The following is a 19,749-nucleotide window of genomic DNA, read 5'->3' as shown; positions in this document are numbered from 1 at the left end:
GTTCTTCTAGTGTGTTTGACAAAATAATAATGTCGTCCATATAAACGAACACAAGTGGCTCTAGGTCGAATCCCACTACTTTTTGCATCAGTTTTGTCTGCGTCCTAGGTGCTCCCTTTAGACCAAAGGCTGTTACTTTAAAACGGTATAATTTATGGCCTGAACGAAATGAAGTGTAGTCTCTACTATTTTCTTCCAATGGTATTTGCCAATAGGCTTTTGATAAATCAAGTACTGTAAAATATTTAGCTTTTTCAATTTTTCCTAAAATGTTTTGCATATCTGGTATGGGGTATGCCTCATTCTTTGTTACTTTATTAACATTTCTACAGTCTAAACATATCCTCCATTCTCCGGATGGTTTTCTAACTGGTAGTAAAGGATTACACCAATCTGCATTGGATTCTTCGATAATATCTAAATCTATCATACGTTTGATTTCTTTTTGAATTTCTTTTTCCATTGCAGGTGATCTTCTATATTTTGGAGGTCTTTTTGGTTCGGCTCCTTCAATCAAATCTATCCTATGCTCAATTAAATTTGTGCGTCCTAGCTTTCCTCCTGAATCGAAGCTTTTAAGAATTTCAATTAAGTTTTTCTTCTCTGATTCTGACAGGTCATGTTCGAACCTCATTTGTTCAAAGTTTAAGCTTGATGGAATTTCCACCGTAGGGATCTCTAAAGTTGAATCTGTTTGTAAAGGAGCTTCCATAAGAATTTTTCCGTTAGGTTCAAGAATAACATTTATTTCCTCACTCTTTTCGGCAAAATAATCTACTGCTGTATTTAACGAAATTTCGTCGACTTGTGATAACTCACAGGATAACGGTTTCCATTCAGATCTTGACACTATGGCTGGTTTAATTCCAAACCCATTCCAAAAGTCTATTCCTAATATTAACTTTTTTTCTATTTGTGGAACATAAAGCGTTGGAATAACTTTAGTTATGTTCTGAAAAGTGTAGGGAATATGAATCATGCCAATTCCTGGGTATTCTGTGCTATCTGCCGTTTTTATTTTTAAATTTGTCTGGGTAATTTGAAAATTGTGCTTTCTTATAAGATTGGTATCGCTTATAATGCTTATCGCGGCTCCCGAATCTAATAATGCATCCATTTCGGTATTCAGAATTTTAATTGAAATATGTGGACACTTGTTTGGCTTAATTTGAATTTGAATTATTTCGTTATTACTGTCTATGTAATATTTGGGAGTATCGTTTATCGAAGTGGAAAGGTGACTCCCTATTGCCTCTCCAATGTTTCGTTTTTTGTTTTAATTACTTTAAACTGATGTCTTTTTGGACATTCTGTGGCAACTACCTTTGATTCTCCACATATGTGACAGAATATTCTTTTTTGTTTGTTACAATTTCGCCAATAGTGACCATAATTTCGACAGTTCCAACAAAGAATATTTTCCTGTTCATTTAATTTAGAGTTCTGATCAGTGTTTTCTATTATAGAATTATTTTTGTATAAACTCATTGCGTTTAATTCTTGATTAAGTTCTTCTGAGCTTTGTTCCAGATTTGTTTGTTCGATTTCATGTACTCCTAACGACTTTCCACGGTTCGTATAGGTGTGATAAAAAGCCTTATCCAATTCAAAACATAATCCTGTCAAAGAGTCTAGGGTGATAAATTGTAAGTTAATGAATGCTAAATGTGGACGATAACTATCTCTCATATTTTCCAAAATAATTTTTAGTTTCTCTTTTTCGTCCAATGGAGTTGATAATTTTTGAGCCAGTCTATCAATCTCGGCTACAAAAGCAATGAAAGTTTCATTTAAATATTGTCGTCTTTCTCTTATTTGCTTTTCAATCACCCGATCTGTATTTGGCATTCCAAATCTCAATTGTATCATGTCCTTAAAAACTCTCCACGAGGTAAATTTCGAGCTATACGTGTAGTACCAGTCTTCTGCGATCGAATCTGGCTTGAATAGAAAATTAGCTTGACCCAAAAGTTCTATTTCACTAGTGCGATTATTATTTGCTAACGTTTCTACTCTTTTTAGGAATTCTTCTACGGATGGACCTCTAGGATCCCCACTGAATCTAACTGGCCACTTATCAATTGGAATTCTGGACCATCTTTGAGCTCCTCCACCTGAAGTGGTTTGGAAGCCCCCTGCATCGTTAGACGTACGAACATGAGATTGTTCCACATAAGGTCTAGACTGCCTAGTTTCCGGTATTTGTTGGACATTTTCGCGCGAAAAAGGTTGAAAATCTCTAGCCTGATCACGTGGTTGGTAGATTTGTGAATGATTCATAAGTAATTCATTTACCTGAGATTGATTGTTTCTTAGTGATTCATTTAATAAGCCTTGATTCATTCCTGTAAGATTATTTCTTTGTGACTGATTCGACAGTTTGTCAACGATAAGATTCATCATAGTTTCCATTTTCGATGCTAGAACATCTTCTACAACCTTGCTTACTGTTTCTACTGTGATATTCCGTGAATTATTTAGATTAGCTTCCTTTATCGGAACTCTCAGCGTTGATGAATGAGCATCACCTACTCTATCATTGAATGGTTCTGGTTCATTCAAATCTACCAATAACGGTTCTGGATTTTGTATAGGGTTAATTTGAGTTAAAATCGATTGATCACCGGTAGCATTAGGGAAAATAGAATCATTCCTTTTGATCTCTGTCGATCGTGAAACATATGATGGAGGTGGAAATTCGTACGCGGGTATTCTGTTAACTTTTATCTTTGTTGTATCTAGTTTAGATCCCGAAAAGGTTACTCGACTTGTTTTTTGTGTAATGTTAATTTCCCTACGCGTTTTATCTTTCCGAATTGAATCTTTTGGCATTCCGAACACGTCCACCAATATTTCAATTTCCTCAAGCAAGTCGTTTCTAGTTAGTATTTGATACGCATCAATAGTTGCTGTTCTTTGCACTCTGAGGTACAGATGTCGCAATCGAGTCATTAGTTTTTCGTCATATCCTGCTTCTAAACCGTGTCTGTAAATTACTAGCTTAGCTTGAATTAAGTTTAAATCTTCGAGCATAGTTCTTCGCGAAGTGAGAATTCTAGGAACCTGAGCTTCTTTGCATTGTTCGACATAAAATGCACTCTGTCTGTCCTCCTCATTCATTCCTGGAAAATCAATCATTCTAATATCTAATTCAAATTCAAGTTCATCTCGAGCCAAATGGCTAGGGTTTATCCAAAGAAAGAGATTTTGTTCATTCATGTTTTCTGCCATATTCATCAAGTTGTCTTATTCTATTATATACAGTTAAATAATCAAAATTAAATAATAAGTAAATTAATAATTTTCTTTTTCCTTTTCAGGACCGTACGCCGAATTCAAAAGTTTAACTTAAAGTAAAATATTAATAAGCAATAAAAGAAAATATATGTACACCAAAACTAAATTTTAAAATAATCCGAAAAATTTCCAAAATTACAGCCAAAATATATACAAATAAAATTTTCAATCCCAATCAAGCTATTCTACAAAAAAATCAATTCGTTCAAAATTTGATGTCAATTTAGTTATTGAACTTAGAGTCAGTAAATGCGTTTCAAAAATATTTTCGATTAGGTTTTACTTTAGTTGGGCGCCAATGTAACGCGTAAGAGGAAAGCAACGGCTTTGCTTTCGCGCCAGGCAGCAAGCTGCCGCAAAGTCGCAAGTCTTAAAGGCCCGGTGAGACTCTTAGGGGGTCGTTTAAATCCAGGCACACATTAGAGGACCAACCAATAAGCAACCGAAACGATATTATTGAATATAACTCTGAGCGAATGCAAAAATCTAACCGGACCGATTCAGAAAACTAATTTCGGTAAGTCAAAACTCAAGTTCGGAGTTAAACGCCGGAATTTATTCTGGTGAAAGTTCGATAGGCTTTTTTTTTAACGTTACCTCGATCACCTGGTGTGTTACTCGGATGAGCGGTTTGTGTTCTCGACGACCGGCGATGTTTCCCGCGATGACTATGTTCTATGACGATGTAATGTTGACGATATTCACCACGCGGTGGGGGTGATGCACTTATGCTGTCGGCCGAGGGGGTTTCCAAAGACAATCCCAAAGTATCGGCTGGCGAGGATTGCAGGGTTTCCCAACGATGCTTCTTGGATTCTTCCGACCGATGAACTACTTAACGGCCTTGGCGTAACTTCTTCGGGGAATCTGCAATCCGTTTCCGTGCAGGAGGCGGGGCTCGTTGTTGGCGTTGAGCCCGAAACCAAAACCTTCGTTTGAAGGTTTTTCCTTCAAACGATATAATAATATTAGCTTCAAATGCGTTGCTAATTTTAAAACCACCTTTCTACCTGATTCGGTTACTTGTAACACTCGGACAAGCGTGGTCACTATCTTCCTTAGTGCTTCTTTGGGTTTTGGTTTCTCTAACACCCATTCACTTGAGAATGACCACTTCAAATGAGCCCCCTGAATCGGTTCTTATCTGATCAAACCCACGTTTCCCTATCCTTGTTCCGCGTAATTTCGTGTCAGTTCCTGATTGGTCAATTTTCTAAGAATGTGCTTGCATTCAAACTTTATTTTGGCGTTTGGCGCTAGTATCGCCTAAAAGAATCGAGGGATCTTAAGTCTTGCTTAGATTATTTAAATTCAAATCTTTCTACTAATCTTGGTATTTAGCTAACTAATTTGTAACACCGTTACATGAAGTCATCGAGCTTGATCCACAAATTCCAGCGGTAGCAGTCAGGTTGCTTTCCCCCATAAAAGTAACTCTGCTTTGTATTTATAACCATCTTAAATCAGCATACCAAAGCAGTGCGAATAGAGCACTAAGATCACTTATGGAAAATCTTCACCCCCCTTTTCTTGTTGGCGGAGACTTTAATGGACGTCACATAACATGGGACAAAACCTCAAATTTCATGGGTGAAACAATTTTCAATTGGGCAGCTGACTACGAAATGACACCGTTAAATGATGGCTCCATTACTAGATTCAGTCCTTCCAGAGAAAATCAAGACACATCAATAGACGTGACTTTTGCATCTACATCAATCCTAGAAAGATTAAAATGGTCAATCCACTCGGATCCATTTAATAGCGATCACTTACCGATCTTTGTCAAGCTGGATGGTAACTGCGCAAAATTGCCCGTTATCAAAAAATGGAAAATTAAAGAGGCCAATTGGGAGAAATACCAAGAAGAAATAAGCGACGAACTCCTGTCCATCGTTGAACCGAATATTAACAACATAACTAAAACTATATATGAAACAGCCAAACGATCAATCCCACGAACTTCAGGTAACACTGCCCCAAAATATGCGCCCTGGTGGACTGAAGAAATAAACGATAAAATTAAATCCCGTAAAGAAAATTGGAAAATTTTACGAAAAACTCTGAAAACAGATGAAAACTGGGCAGAAAGAAATGAAAATTTTAGGAAAGCTAGAGCTGTAGCAAAGGAAGCAGTTCAAAAAGCCAAAAAAGATGCATGGATAGAATTTGCCAGCTCCTTCAATATCCATACACCAGCCTCCCTAATGTGGCAAAGATTCGGAAAAATTACAGGAAAGAAAACTGGCCGAACCATTACATTAACGATAAACGGAGAATATACTGAAGACCCACTAGAAATAGCAAATCACATTGCAGATAATTTCCAAGATAATTTCACGCACAACTATCCTGATCAAAACATGTGTCAGCTACCCCCGTCTATTTCCGTCAACGAAACTTTGGATACTGATTTCTCAGGAGCAGAACTGAACTCTGCTCTCAGCAAGTGCGCTGGTAAAGCAACAGGTCCGGATGATGTTACCTATAGCATGATTACGAACATGCCACCCATTGCAAAAAGGATAATTCTAAAATTTTTCAACGTTCTTTGGCAAAAAGGAGATTACCCAGCGGAATGGCGAGAAAGCAGAATCATTCCAATTCCTAAACCTGGCGAAGTTGTAAGCTTTCGCCCAATCGCTCTGACTTCGTGTATTGCAAAAATATACGAAAGGATGATCAATCGTAGAATACAGCATTACCTAGAAGAAAATAATATCCTTCACCGAAATCAGCATGCTTTCCGTAGTGGCAGAGGCACCACTAGTTATCTTAGCCAATTAAAAGATATTTTAACGGAACACCGTCACGAAAACAAACATTCAGAGCTCGTGTCTCTAGACCTCTCGAAAGCTTTCGATCGAACCTGGCGACAAAGTATATTACAAGCTCTGATTAAATCGAAAATCGGAAACAGAACTTACCAAATGGTGAGAAATTTTCTTAAGGATAGAATATTCCGCGTGGAAGTAAGTGGTGCACTTTCTTCCGCACGCCAACAAGAAACCGGGGTACCTCAGGGCTCCGTGATTTCACCAACATTATTTCTGTTGGTGATAAACGGTGTCTTCAAATCGATTCCTAGATGCACAACCGTATTAATATATGCCGACGACATTTTACTCATTTGTGGGAGTAAATTTTCTGCAATTTGTAGAAAAAACCTACAAAAAGGGATTGATGCAACGATACGATGGGCAGAAAAAAATGGCTTTTCAATAAATGCCGAAAAGAGCTCTCTTCTTCACACTTGCTCCGGAACGAAAGGTCGGCACTATTTCTATAGATTGAAAGCGCTCACAGCAAACGGAACAGAAATTTTAAGAAAAAGAAACATGCGAATATTGGGCGTTAGCATAAATCAAAAAGGAAATGCCAACTCTCACATCAAAACTTTGCAAAAGGATTGTGAAATAAGAAATCGTTTTCTTAAAATAATTAGTAGATATGGTAGTCGTGAAACACTACTAAAAATTGGCTTTGCTACTGTGATATCCAAACTATTCTACGGATGGGAATGCTTTGAACCGCAAGAAATATTAAAACTGAAAACCATCTACCATAATATGTTGAGAACGGCATCTGGTGCATTTTATACTACACCAATATCAGCATTATACGTAGAAAACGGTGTTCTTCCATTTGAATATCTTGCTGCCGAAAACTGGACAAGAAAAGCTATTTGGATAGCTGAAAGGGTAAATTTCAACGAAAACTATATCTTAAACAGAGCTAATGTTCTTCTTGAAGGTATCACTAACCACAAAATCCCCCCTGTTCTAAAGCTACAAACTGAAAATGCTAAAATTTGGAATAATAATCTTCCCAAAATTGACTGGACCATAAAAAATCGATTTAAAACCGGAGGAAATAAAAAATCTGCGACTGCAATGTATGTTCATCTTAACAACACTGAATATCGTTGCAGCAAAAAAATCTATACCGACGGATCATTAGCAAACGGGAAAGTTGGAATTGGGATATTTCACGAAGCCGATGAAAATATTGCTAGTCAACTGCCAAACTCGTATTCCATATTTTCAGCTGAAGCGCTAGCAATTCAAATGGCCGTCCAGATTGCAAATAGATCAACAGCAATATTCACAGATTCAGCCAGCGTGCTTTCAGCCCTAGAAAGTGGAGTAAAACATCCAATCATTCAAAGCATTTTGAAACACAAAAATCTAAAACACGTAGCACTAGTTTGGATTCCGAGCCATATTGGAATAGTTGGAAATGAACAAGCAGACAGACTGGCAAATCTTGGAAGAGACGGTGAAATTATCCAGATAAAAACACCCAAAGCGGACGCGCAAAAGTGGGTTCGACAAATACTGTGGAGATCACATGGACAAAAATGGTGGAACGAACAGGACACAGCACTTCGAGAAATAAAATCTATCACAGGAAAATGGACGGACGTCAAAAGCAGGAAGGAGCAAAGGATTCTCACGAGACTAAGAACGGGACACACGAGGTTGACTCACGGTCACATACTGGAAGCGAAGGAAGAACCAACGTGTAGTTCTTGTGGTGTAGTGATAACAGTGAAACATCTTTTGACAGACTGCAGAAAATATTCCACCCAGAGACAAAACTTTGAAATAGAAGGTGGACTAGAAAAAATCCTTGAAAACAACAAGGATAGTGAGAAAAAACTTATTGAATTTCTTAAAAACAGTGCATTATATAGTGAAATCTAGTGTGATGTAGAAAGTTCAAACTTAAAAATGAGGGTGAAAACATTTGGTTAATCCCTCTTAAAATAAAGCGTACAAAAAAAAAAAAAAAAAATAGTTTAGGTCAATATAAAAGTTATCTTTGAATCATAAAAACTTGATAAAATTGGTAATGTTCATTGATCTTTCTTAGGTAAAATGTAAAAAGACGCAATCTGACACGACTTTTGAATTAAATTCATAGGAAATGCATCACAGAAAACCGTCCCAGAATTTTTTGGTAAATCACGAAAAGTCTTCAAAACATAAAATTTTTTTCGGCAACCTTAATCTTGAGTATTAATTTGACATTCCTCGCTTAAAACCGATATAGCTCTCTTGTTTCTCAACCGAATCGTATGAAATATATTGTTTTAAAAACCTCGTGATGTAATTCAAAAATGATTTAGAGTTAATATTTGGCTACAACTGTTCATTTTCCTGTTATTCAAAGTATTAAAAAAATTTATCGAAAACAATACTTCGGAAAAAAGACTATAGACCAGCAATCAAATGCCAAAATTGCACATAAAGCCAAAAAAACAATAAGAAATTATTCGGATGAGAATTAAAAAAGATATGGTGGTTTTGTCAGGAGTGTCAAATTTTCACTCCAGGAGATCTAACGGGTGAAAATTTCTGGAACGGGTGAGGCTTATTGGTATTATGGAGAAGATTTAAACAAAAAAAAACAAAAAATAGACACCCTCAACGATTCTCTCAAATATATTCGGGTCGACAGCACCGCAGTAAAGGAATGTATCAAATTCGTTATAATGTAAAATCTGAAATATTTTCCAGTGACAACCACATTATTTAGAATAAGCCACAATGCACATCGATTTGTGTCAACTAGTAAAAGTTGGGGGCAACTCCACCATCAACGATTGCCGATAGCGATTTGGTGTTGGCATCTCTTTCTGACTGAAACACAACTTCAAACGTGCCCCTCTCTCTCGTGATTTAGGTTGTGATGTGAACAATTTTCTTCGGAGGACCAACAACAAGAACCAAAAGTGTCAACGACGACGACGACGACGACGACGACGGGGAAGAAATGGCGGCAACTCCATTGAAGTTTGTCGAGTACATGAACGTCAGCTCCCTGGGTGTGATGAGCTTTTTGAATGCTGCTGCCGGGAAAAGTGTTGGTCATGGGCTGGGAATGGGAACGGGAAACGGAAGTGAGGTTCCTGGGCCGGGTCTTGGCATAGGAGGATCCGGTGGCATGGTTTCTTCGGCTTTGGCGAACAACAGCGGAAGCAGCTTATCGGGTGGCTACAGTAACGCTGCTGCCGTTATCATCAACAATGAGAGCGCACAGCTGCTGAATTCTTCGATTTTCGGCGGAATCAATGGCACCGGCACCGGATATGGAAGCAGCAGCGGCAGTGGGATGGGAATGGGAATGGGAATTGGGCCTTCGGTTTTGGGGGGCACCGAACTAAGTTATGCCGGAACAAATCTCAGCCTGCCGTTCAACAACTATGTGCACAAGGAATTTATCTTTGATCGGACCGATGTGAGAGTGATTTTCATAACGTTGTACTCGTTGGTGTTTTGCTGCTGCTTTTTCGGTAAGTTGTCAATGCGATCTAGTGAATGTGCTTTGATGTTTACTGTGGGTGAAAAATGTTGCTTCAGAAAATCTTGTTTTTATTCAATCAATATTTTTTATTCATTGAAATTATCACCGATAAAACACACACACAAAATTTAAAAAAAAAGTGACAACCACGCTTAATAAACTAAAAAGAGCTCAAAACAAAAATTTCATTTATATTCGGCCAATTCTAGCCGAACGTCATTGGTGAGTTTCCCTGCTAAACAAGTTTATAAACATTATCATTTTTATTTAACATTTTCATAAATATGTTCTGATTCTTAAATCTCAACCCAAAACTAGGGGTTGGTTTACCTAAAAAAGAAAAATTCTATTTTTAATCAATAACTAGCTGACCCGATTTGCTTTGTCACATCTTTAAAATCGATGAAATATAAAGTTTTTAAAGTTAAATTTGTTAATTCATTATGTTATATTCAAATACCGAGATCACAATAAGAATTGTACCTCTATGTGTTATGCTTGTTAAAATGTGAAAGATTGAAAATCTCCAAAACTTTCTTCTTCAGTTTGTTTAGAATTGTTTAACGGATAAATCAAGCATAAGTTTACTTTTTTTTGGACGTAGCAATTGGCGTTGAGGACGATTTCGCCGTTTTCGTCCCTTCGAGAAAGCAGTTGAATTTTCAGTGTTCAATTTCCTTACATACTGAAATGAAGTTTTTGCATACGTGAGGTGCGTACATGACTCTTAAAAATCTACAAAGGTGCTGTACAAATTTGTAGGATATGTTAATAGTTAAAAATTGAATTTAAATAATATTTGAGAAATAAATAGCGAGCAAATATTTATTTTTGTCATAATAACCTGGCAACTCTGATGAGGCCAAATCCAAATTAAATTTCGAGGTTCTGGCTAAGGCCAACTAGTCACCAAAACCATCGGGGAAAACTGTACAGAACGCACCAGTTAAGCATTAACGCTATTTACAGGGCCAAAAATCATGCAAAAATCAAATTAAATGTTTAACATAATTAAGGGATATATTTTACGTCTTACTAGAAAGAAAAATAACGATCACATTTTTGTAAACAAAGCATAGGGGAAAGTGTTCCCTAATGCGCCTATTGGGTAATATGCACATATAGCCGATGGACGATATGGCTGTAATTCAAAAGTCAAAAAGTCAAAAAAAAATTAAAATCTAAACAAGATTTTTGTCAGTTTTGTTAAAATATATTGAACTTTAATTATCGTGCGTACAGAATGTATAAACAAAAATGTTAATGGTTTTTCTTTCTTATTCATCTGGGATCGAAAATTCAACAAATTGAAGCTTTTGGCAAAGGCAGAGTTGATTAGATATTGGAATAAGAGACAGTTTTTGAATGCCCATATCAAGCAGGTTGAATGCCTATATCAAGAAAAAACAGACTAATCTTATAAACTTTTTACTTTTTATCATTGAAACATTAAATCTACCCCCTAATCACAATCTTAGAGTAAAAATAGAAGAGCTCAATACCGATCCGATAAAAATACGATATGAACAAAATATTACAATGAAATATGGCCATATGGCATATGGCTTTGTTTTTAATTGCAAAAGAACTAGTGAAAACTTAAATTTTGACAAAGTTTCAGCCTTGACGTATGCTTATCATCCGTTTCTACCATTTCCAATTAAATAATATCAAAATATTGTAAGTGTAAATGAAATATAGCTTAAAACATAAATATGCGCATTTAGCTCACCGGTTTCGGAAATCGACTATTTTTACTATCTTTACTATAAAATTATTTTCGTCAAAACTGCAAGAGATTTTAACAGAAAAAATGCTCTAACGTATATAAAACAGATGTCAGCTCATGTGCATATAGGTTTTAGACTCCTTTCTATTGGCATAACGGAGAAAATGAGTACTTCCTTAATATGCTCATATAGCCCGCTCCTCCCCTACACTCATTTGATATTGCTAATCGTATCGAAAATTTCGCCTTTTGAAATACTCTTTTTGATATCCTTATAGGTAGAGATTCAATTTATTGGCTGATACCGCGACAAATATGGCGTCAGATGATTTTTCGAATCAAATATTGGTGCACCTTCTAAACTCGAAAAAGGATGTAATTTTATATAATTATGCATTCTTATCGTAATTTCGGAGTTAAATAAAATAAAAAGAATGACATTTGGCTTTGATATTCGGTTTTTCTCAAAAGTTAACAGCATTCTAAACTTGAGCGTAAAACTTGTGGTCTTGCGCCCTTTTTGTTCCTATTCGGATTTGATTGTTCTTAGTTAAAATTTGTGAAAATTGAATTAAATATAAAAAAATATTTATAGTCATCCGACGGGGCATACGATTGGAAAAAAGAAAAGCTGAAATTTAGTTAGTCTGCGCAGTATGTTTTGCCATAAAACCTTAAATGATAATCATGAAAAACTACAAGTTTTACGAAGATTCGATTTATCCTTCTGTTTCTAAGAATTTAAGTTGTTTAATGAAATTTTTACCTAAGAAGCTTGTTTGCCACAATAAAAATAAAGAAAAACACCATACGTAGCTATAAATTGGCATATTTTTTGAAAATAATGGCATGGGCCATCTTACCCCGCCGGTGCGTCTTGTACAGTTTTCCCCTACACTTATAGAATTCCTCCCCCTAGCCAAGTTTAGTTCCATTTGCTTTATCAGTTTCTGAGTCTTTGAAATATAAATTATGAGAGTCCCCCCTATTTAATATCAAGAAAACATTCCCCAATCCCTTCTAAGTGGTATTGTTGGATTATTTCTCGAGTTATTAAAAAAAAGTATAGTTGCACACCTCTCCTCTTTCTAGCTCTTCACTCAAAAGAAAGAAGGAATTAAAAAATTATTATTTCCATATGCTTTTCTATGACCAATATAAACCCATTTGCTTTAAATGTTAACGAATTATCCATTTTCCCCCCACTGGAGGGAAATGGACATATTTCGCCATTCCAAATACTCTCTTCTTTGAAAGTTTTTTTTGTATAACTAATTCTATAGCAAGGTTGCTAGATTTTTTTTCATCACTTATCGAAATTAAAAAAATCCTTGTAAAATTCTAGCATTTAAATACAAAACTGACGACCACAATTCCGGGAAGTATCCGGACAAATTTGGCCAAAACCCAGAAAAATATTTTTATTTGCCAAATAAAGTGAATATATCCGGTCTTTTTCTGTGGCGGACCGGAATGTTTTTAAATGTTGTATTCAATATTCAATTCAATATAAAGCCGAAAAATCTGACAACCCTATTCCATAGATACGCAACAAAAATGTATGAGGCTCCCGTATGTTCTTCCTATCTCATTTAATGGATAAAGGTAAGAAGCCCAAATTATTATAGAAACATTACTCGTATCAAAATACATGCCAAATTTTGTTCCACTTGCTGGATATTTTCTCAAGTTATGCAAAAACCCCCCCTCTCTCTTTCTGTTTATCCAATGAATGTGGGAAAGGCTTCAAATCAAAACATTTATTCACTCAAACACCGTCGCATTCCAAATTTGATTCCCTCGCTTGATCAGTTATCGAGTTTTGCAAAAAAAAGTATGAAGCCCCCTTCCCTCTTCCTATTCTCCCAAAGCCAGACGAGAGGAGTTTCAAACAATCAAAGAACCATTTCTCAAATCCAAATATTTTCACATCAAAAATCTGCTTCCATTTGCTCAAATAATTCTGGAGTTATGAAAAAAATTGTAAGGGAGCCTCCTTCCTTCATCACCTCTAGAAAAAGAAAGGGGTGCAAAATATTTATTGAAATATTTCTCGTCGCCAGCTACCATTCCATGCCAAATTTAGTACCATTTGCTTAAATGTCTCTCGAGTTATGCAAACATTTCTCATTTGCTTGGGAAATCCCCTCCCTCCTTCCAGTAATAGTAACCTTACCCAGCCTCAAAAGCACTCACCTTTCAAGTTTCAAGCAAATCGAGAAAAACAGACAGAATATGGGTGTTCTAGCTTGCTTGATCAAGCATTTAAGCCATCAACATTTGGTGGTTGTTTTTTTTCGAAATGCAATGGAACAGCTCAGATTTTGAATAATTTTAAATGCATATTACTTGATTCAATTTTCAGGAATCAAAAATTTTAGGATGGGAATTTTCCCATTTGCTCAGTTGTGACTCAGCTCGATTTCGAAAATCAGCTACCTTCGAAAATACGTCATAAATTCTGTGTTATGTATTTTCAGAATCTAAAGATGTGAAATGTGCCAAATTATGCAAACTTTCCAATACACCACTTTAATATTCTAGGGACCTTGCCATCAGCAAAAATGCTATAGGATTCACACGCTGGAGTTTGTTTGAAATAGGGTTTTTCATAAGTTTTGTCGTTCATCAGAAATCATCTGTCATACAGCCTCCGTACCGGCTATACAGCTTTCGAGCTCTGGAACTAGCAAAAAATCGTTGTTTGAGGTTAGGTTTGAATGACTTATAACTTGGTACCACTTTCAGCTTATCGGAGAAAATTTTTTTGGACATTTCAGCGAACTAAGTGTAGATTTTTCGATTATTTAAAATTAAAAATGCTGGTATGAGACTTGACTTCCCTGATGACCCTAAATCATGGTTATCGATCATGTGCTTCACTCCAATGCTTGATTGAACTTTGTGGACTTTTTTTACAGTGTTTACATACTTTTCCATCATTCACACGCAGAAATTCAGTAAATAATCAACGGTTTTGTCAGTTATCGATTTGATAATGACGGGTTTTGAAGGAAACTGGGCAAAATTATTTTTCTCTTACATCGTAAATATCTCAAAAAACGCGTGAATTATAGATTTTGGAAAAAATAGGTCTAACAGTACTTTTCACAGCTAGCAAAATGTTGTCGAATTTTGAATGTTTGATTACTAGTAAATGAGATACTAGCAAAACAAAATGTCCCATTTCTAAAAGAACTGTGTAAGCTTTATATATCTCTTTAATTTACCATTTATAAAGTAGTGCAATCATATCAAAATTTCAATTATTCACATTGCGAAAACATCCTCTCATGTAAGTTTCACGGCAGGATAGGATGTGTAACCACTTTTTTAAATAACTATCACTACATACCACTAAATAACTACCACAACATAAATAGTATCTAAAAAAATGATTATACTAATCGGTGATACGGTCAAAATTTGGTCAAGGGAAAACGCGTGTAAATCGGTGAAATCGTTTATCTAAAAAATTAAATTTAATTTCTTTTCCAAGTTTACTTCGTATAGAATTCAGGAAAAATATTCAGTTAGGCTTCCGCTTTTCCAAATCCGAATTGCCGGGCCTTACGCTTAACCCCCGCCATCAGATTTTGTACAGCCACCTTGTCCACCTTCTTCGCCGCAGAAAGCCAGTTTGCCTTGAACTGCTGCTCGTCCTTAGCAGTTTTTTGGTCTTCTTTAGGTTCCGCTTGACAATAGCCCAGTATTTCTCAATTGGGCGGAGCTCTGGCGTGTTGGGAGGGTTCTTGTCTTTGGGAACCACCTGCAAGTTGTTGGCAGCGTACCACTTCATGCCCTTTTTTTGTTTCTTCATGAAAGGCAGCAGACGATTATTCAAACACTCTTTCACGTGAATTTCTTGGTTGACAGTCCCGGAAGCTATGAAAATGCTACTTTTCAAGCCACAGGTACAGATGGCTTGCCAAACCAGATATTTCTTCGCGAACTTTGACAATTTCATGTGCTTGAAAATATCTGCTACCTTTCTCCTTTTTTTTTGCCGTATAAAACTCCTGTCCCGGAAGCTGCTTGTAGTCGGCTTTGACATAGGTTTCGTCGACCATTACCACGCAATCAAACTTCCTCAGCATCGTGGTGTACAGCCTTCGGGATCGCGATTTGGAGTCACTTCCTTCTTGTAAGTCGATGTAAGCTCGATGCACGGTTGTAGACGATACACCCAGCTTATTTGCGGCATATCGGAGAGAGAGGTTAGGGTTTCGCTTGAAACTACCGACAACTCTCTTTGTCGTCTCAGCGGCTTCCGGTTTTCGATTTCCCCCCCTTCCAGACTTCCTGGCTGTCGACAAACGTTCCCCAAACACTTTAATTACATTTGTAACGGTTGATTTGGCAACTTTTAGCGATTTTGCCAGCTTTGCGTGCAAGTAGCTCGGATTTTCGCGATGCGCGAGCAAAATTTTGATACGCTGCTCTTCTTCCTTGGACGGCATTTTGACAACTGAAGAGTGAATTCCAAAATCAAAATAGGAGCAACATTCTACACACACACCTTCAAAATGAGGGGTTACAGGTTTTTTAAATGCAAAGTTGAAAGAAATACGTCAAGTTGATATTGACCAAATTTTGACCGTTTTACCCTTTATCTGGTCGAAATGTTTAGCCCAATCGATGATAATTTTACAGTTCTTCAACTCTATGACCGCCAAAAAGCGTTAACCAATTTATTCAAGTTGATACGAGATCATACTGAAATTCATGTATATCAGTCTAAACTCTCTGGAGCCACTTATTTAACTCATACTCTCTGGAGCCACCATGATCCATGAGCCAACAAGCCTTTGAAGACAGTATCAAAAGTTTGAAGAGTTTTGACAATTTAAATCATACAAATAATAAAATTTATTTCAGGAGCTTAACAAGGAGTGGCTCCAGAGAGTCTGAATTGAAGCAAAGTTTTCAATGTGCGGCTTTACTTGAAATTGCTTGTAAGTTTTACTGTTGAAATTTCACGACTTTATTGGCATCGTAATATAAAAGAAAGAAAATCACTCAAATTTAAATGAAATTTGTTTTAAACAAAATACAAACATATTATGAATGATATCGTCCAAGTTGCTGTGTATTTTTAGCTTTTTCACAACATCGAGGCATACGAAAATATTACATTCGTCTTGGACTTCTTGCTAAACAAGTTGCTTATTTTCAACAGCTCGGCCCCAGCTAAATTCTGTCCTTTGTTCGCAAATGGTTTTAGCGTTCTGCGGCATAATTGGATTTATTACACTTAATCCCCCGAAGGAATGGTGGAGGTGCGCGGCAGAAACTGAAGGCAAGGTAGACAACTTGCTAACACCGGAAAAAGCCAAGACGCGGCCAAGCTAGTAGTATTTGGACAGTTGCCTTCTGAGTCCGAGTCCGGTTTTTGCCCAAACTCCGAGTCCTCGGCTTTCTAAGGAATGGAAATTTAATTGAAAACTGTAATTAATCTTCCAGGAGTCGCCACTTTAGAGACCAACTGAATGTAATTGACATAACGCTGAAGCTACAACCCAGGTCCAGGTTCAGCACTCGAAAGATCGTGAATTTAATTTACAAGATTGAAAAGTTCCTCAGCGGTGGTTTTCGAACCACTAATTTATTCATTGCTGAAAATTCACGCTCCCGGGCTTCGATGCCTTGGCCCCTAGATTGGTTCTGATTAGGAAAGTAAATTATTGAGGACGCCAAAAATTTGTTTTTGTTAATTTGTCAAAAGTCTTTTAAAGAAAATCCGATGCTTTGTTGATTCAATTACGGTGTTTCAATTAAGCTCAGCGCCAGTTCTTGATGGAAGGAAATTCAACCGATCATCGGATTCAATCAAGCGTACCGACATTTTCAACAGTTGGATTGTCTTACTGATGGGAAGTTTATAACCCTTCAATTTGTCTGGACAATCACCAACTGGGGGAAAAAAGCTCTTCTATTGGATTCGTTTCAGTTGCTGCTACGAATTTTCTTTCCCGTGAATTTTTTTTCGTACTTCTTTTCGAAATAAAGCTTTCAAATGGAACAAAAATTCTGAGTAACGGTTTCATTGTTGTTTTCACGTAAGCGATGGAGTTTGCCAACAGAGGGTGAAATGAAATTAGGTCACAAAATTCAAAATGCAAGGAATGAGTGAGCGCTCGTGAAAGGGATTTTTGGAATCCATTAAAAAAAATTTGACGGCAATCAATTCGATACAATGTGGAAGAGTTCACCAGAAGAAATAATTGGGTAACCAATTTCAAATAATTTCAACTTACTCATTGCTTTGAGCTTATTGCCAAACCTTTCTGTTTCCGGGAAGTTGACAATTTTGACAATTTTAACAATTTTGTCAATTTCGACAATTTTGACAATTTTGACAATTTTGACAATTTTGACAATTTTGACAATTTTGACAATTTTGACAATTTTGACAATTTTGACAATTTTGACAATTTTGACAATTTTGACAATTTTGACAATTTTGACAATTTTGACAATTTTGACAATTTTGACAATTTTGACAATTTTGACAATTTTGACAATTTTGACAATTTTGACAATTTTGACAATTTTGACAATTTTGACAATTTTGACAATTTTGACAATTTTGACAATTTTGACAATTTTGACAATTTTGACAATTTTGACAATTTTGACAATTTTGACAATTTTGACAATTTTGACAATTTTGACAATTTTGACAATTTTGACAATTTTGACAATTTTGACAATTTTGACAATTTTGACAATTTTGACAATTTTGACAATTTTGACAATTTTGACAATTTTGACAATTTTGACAATTTTGACAATTTTGACAATTTTGACAATTTTGACAATTTTGACAATTTTGACAATTTTGACAATTTTGACAATTTTGACAATTTTGACAATTTTGACAATTTTGACAATTTTGACAATTTCGACAATTTTGACAATTTTGACAATTTTGACAATTTTGACAATTTTTAAATATTTTGACAATTTTGACAATTTTGACAATTTTGACAATTTTGACAATTTTGACAATTTTGACAATTTTGACAATTTTGACAATTTTGACAATTTTGACAATTTTGACAATTTTGACAATTTTGACAATTTTGACAATTTTGACAATTTTGACAATTTTGACAATTTTGACAATTTTGACAATTTTTAAATATTTTGACAATTTTGACAATTTTGACAATTTTGACAATTTTGACAATTTTGACAATTTTGACAATTTTGACAATTTTGACAATTTTGACAATTTTGACAATTTTGACAATTTTGACAATTTTGACAATTTTGACAATTTTGACAATTTTGACAATTTTGACAATTTTGACAATTTTGACAATTTTGACAATTTTGACAATTTTGACAATTTTGACAATTTTGACAATTTTGACAATTTTGACAATTTTGACAATTTTGACAATTTTGACAATTTTGACAATTTTGACAATTTTGACAATTTTGACAATTTTGACAATTTTGACAATTTTGACAATTTTGACAATTTTGACAATTTTGACAATTTTGACAATTTTGACAATTTTGACAATTTTGACAATTTTGACAATTTTGACAATTTTGACAATTTTGACAATTTTGACAATTTTGACAATTTCGACAATTTTGACAATTTTGACAATTTTGACAATTTTGACAATTTTGACAATTTTTAAATATTTTGACAATTTTGACAATTTTGACAATTTTAACAATTTTCACAATTTTGACAATTTTGACAATTTTGACAATTTTGACAATTTTGACAATTTTGACAATTTTGACAATTTTGACAATTTTGACAATTTTGACAATTTTGACAATTTTGACAATTTTGACAATTTTGACAATTTTGACAATTTTGACAATTTTGACAATTTTGACAATTTTGACAATTTTGACAATTTTGACAATTTTGACAATTTTGACAATTTTGACAATTTTGACAATTTTGACAATTTTGACAATTTTAACAATTTTTGCAATTTTTACAATTTTTACAATTTTTACAATTTTTACAATTTTAACAATTTTTACAATTTTTACAATTTTTACAGTTTTTACAATTTTTACAATTTTTACAATTTTTACAGTTTTTACAATTTTTACAATTTTTACAATTTTTACAATTTTTACAATTTTTATAATTTTTACAATTTTTACAATTTTTACAATTTTTACAATGTTTACAATTTTTACAATTTTTACAATTTTTACAATTTTAACTATTTTTACATTTTTTAAAATTTGTACAATTTTTATTATTTTTACAATTTTTACAATTTTGACAATTTTTACAATTCTTACAATTTTTACAATTTTTATCCGAAATGTATCCGAAATGATTGAATGGGCAAACCACTCGGAAAAAAGAGAAACTACTGCAGTTTGAAAAGCATAAAATTGGACGACGTGCATGTTTTTATAGTCGA

The 19,749-nt window shown here is 35.0% G+C and overlaps 1 protein-coding gene across 4 annotated transcripts in view; it reads left to right on the top strand.

Annotated features, from left to right (window-relative positions):
- Window positions 1–19,749, top strand: part of LOC129744217 (trissin receptor-like) — a 198,567-nt gene that overhangs the window by 115,964 nt on the left and 62,854 nt on the right. For all 4 annotated transcript variants that reach the window (XM_055736631.1, XM_055736629.1, XM_055736630.1 and 1 more), the window contains one exon: window positions 8,820–9,595. In XM_055736631.1, the coding sequence (XP_055592606.1) occupies window positions 9,076–9,595 (520 nt within the window). In that variant the 5' untranslated portion in view covers window positions 8,820–9,075. The remainder of the gene's footprint in view (window positions 1–8,819; window positions 9,596–19,749) is intronic.

Source organism: Uranotaenia lowii, chromosome 2, assembly GCF_029784155.1.
Source record: "Uranotaenia lowii strain MFRU-FL chromosome 2, ASM2978415v1, whole genome shotgun sequence".
Classification (NCBI taxonomy): domain Eukaryota; kingdom Metazoa; phylum Arthropoda; class Insecta; order Diptera; family Culicidae; genus Uranotaenia; species Uranotaenia lowii.
Note: the sequence above shows the minus strand (reverse complement) of the source record. Positions and strands in the feature narration are given on the sequence as shown.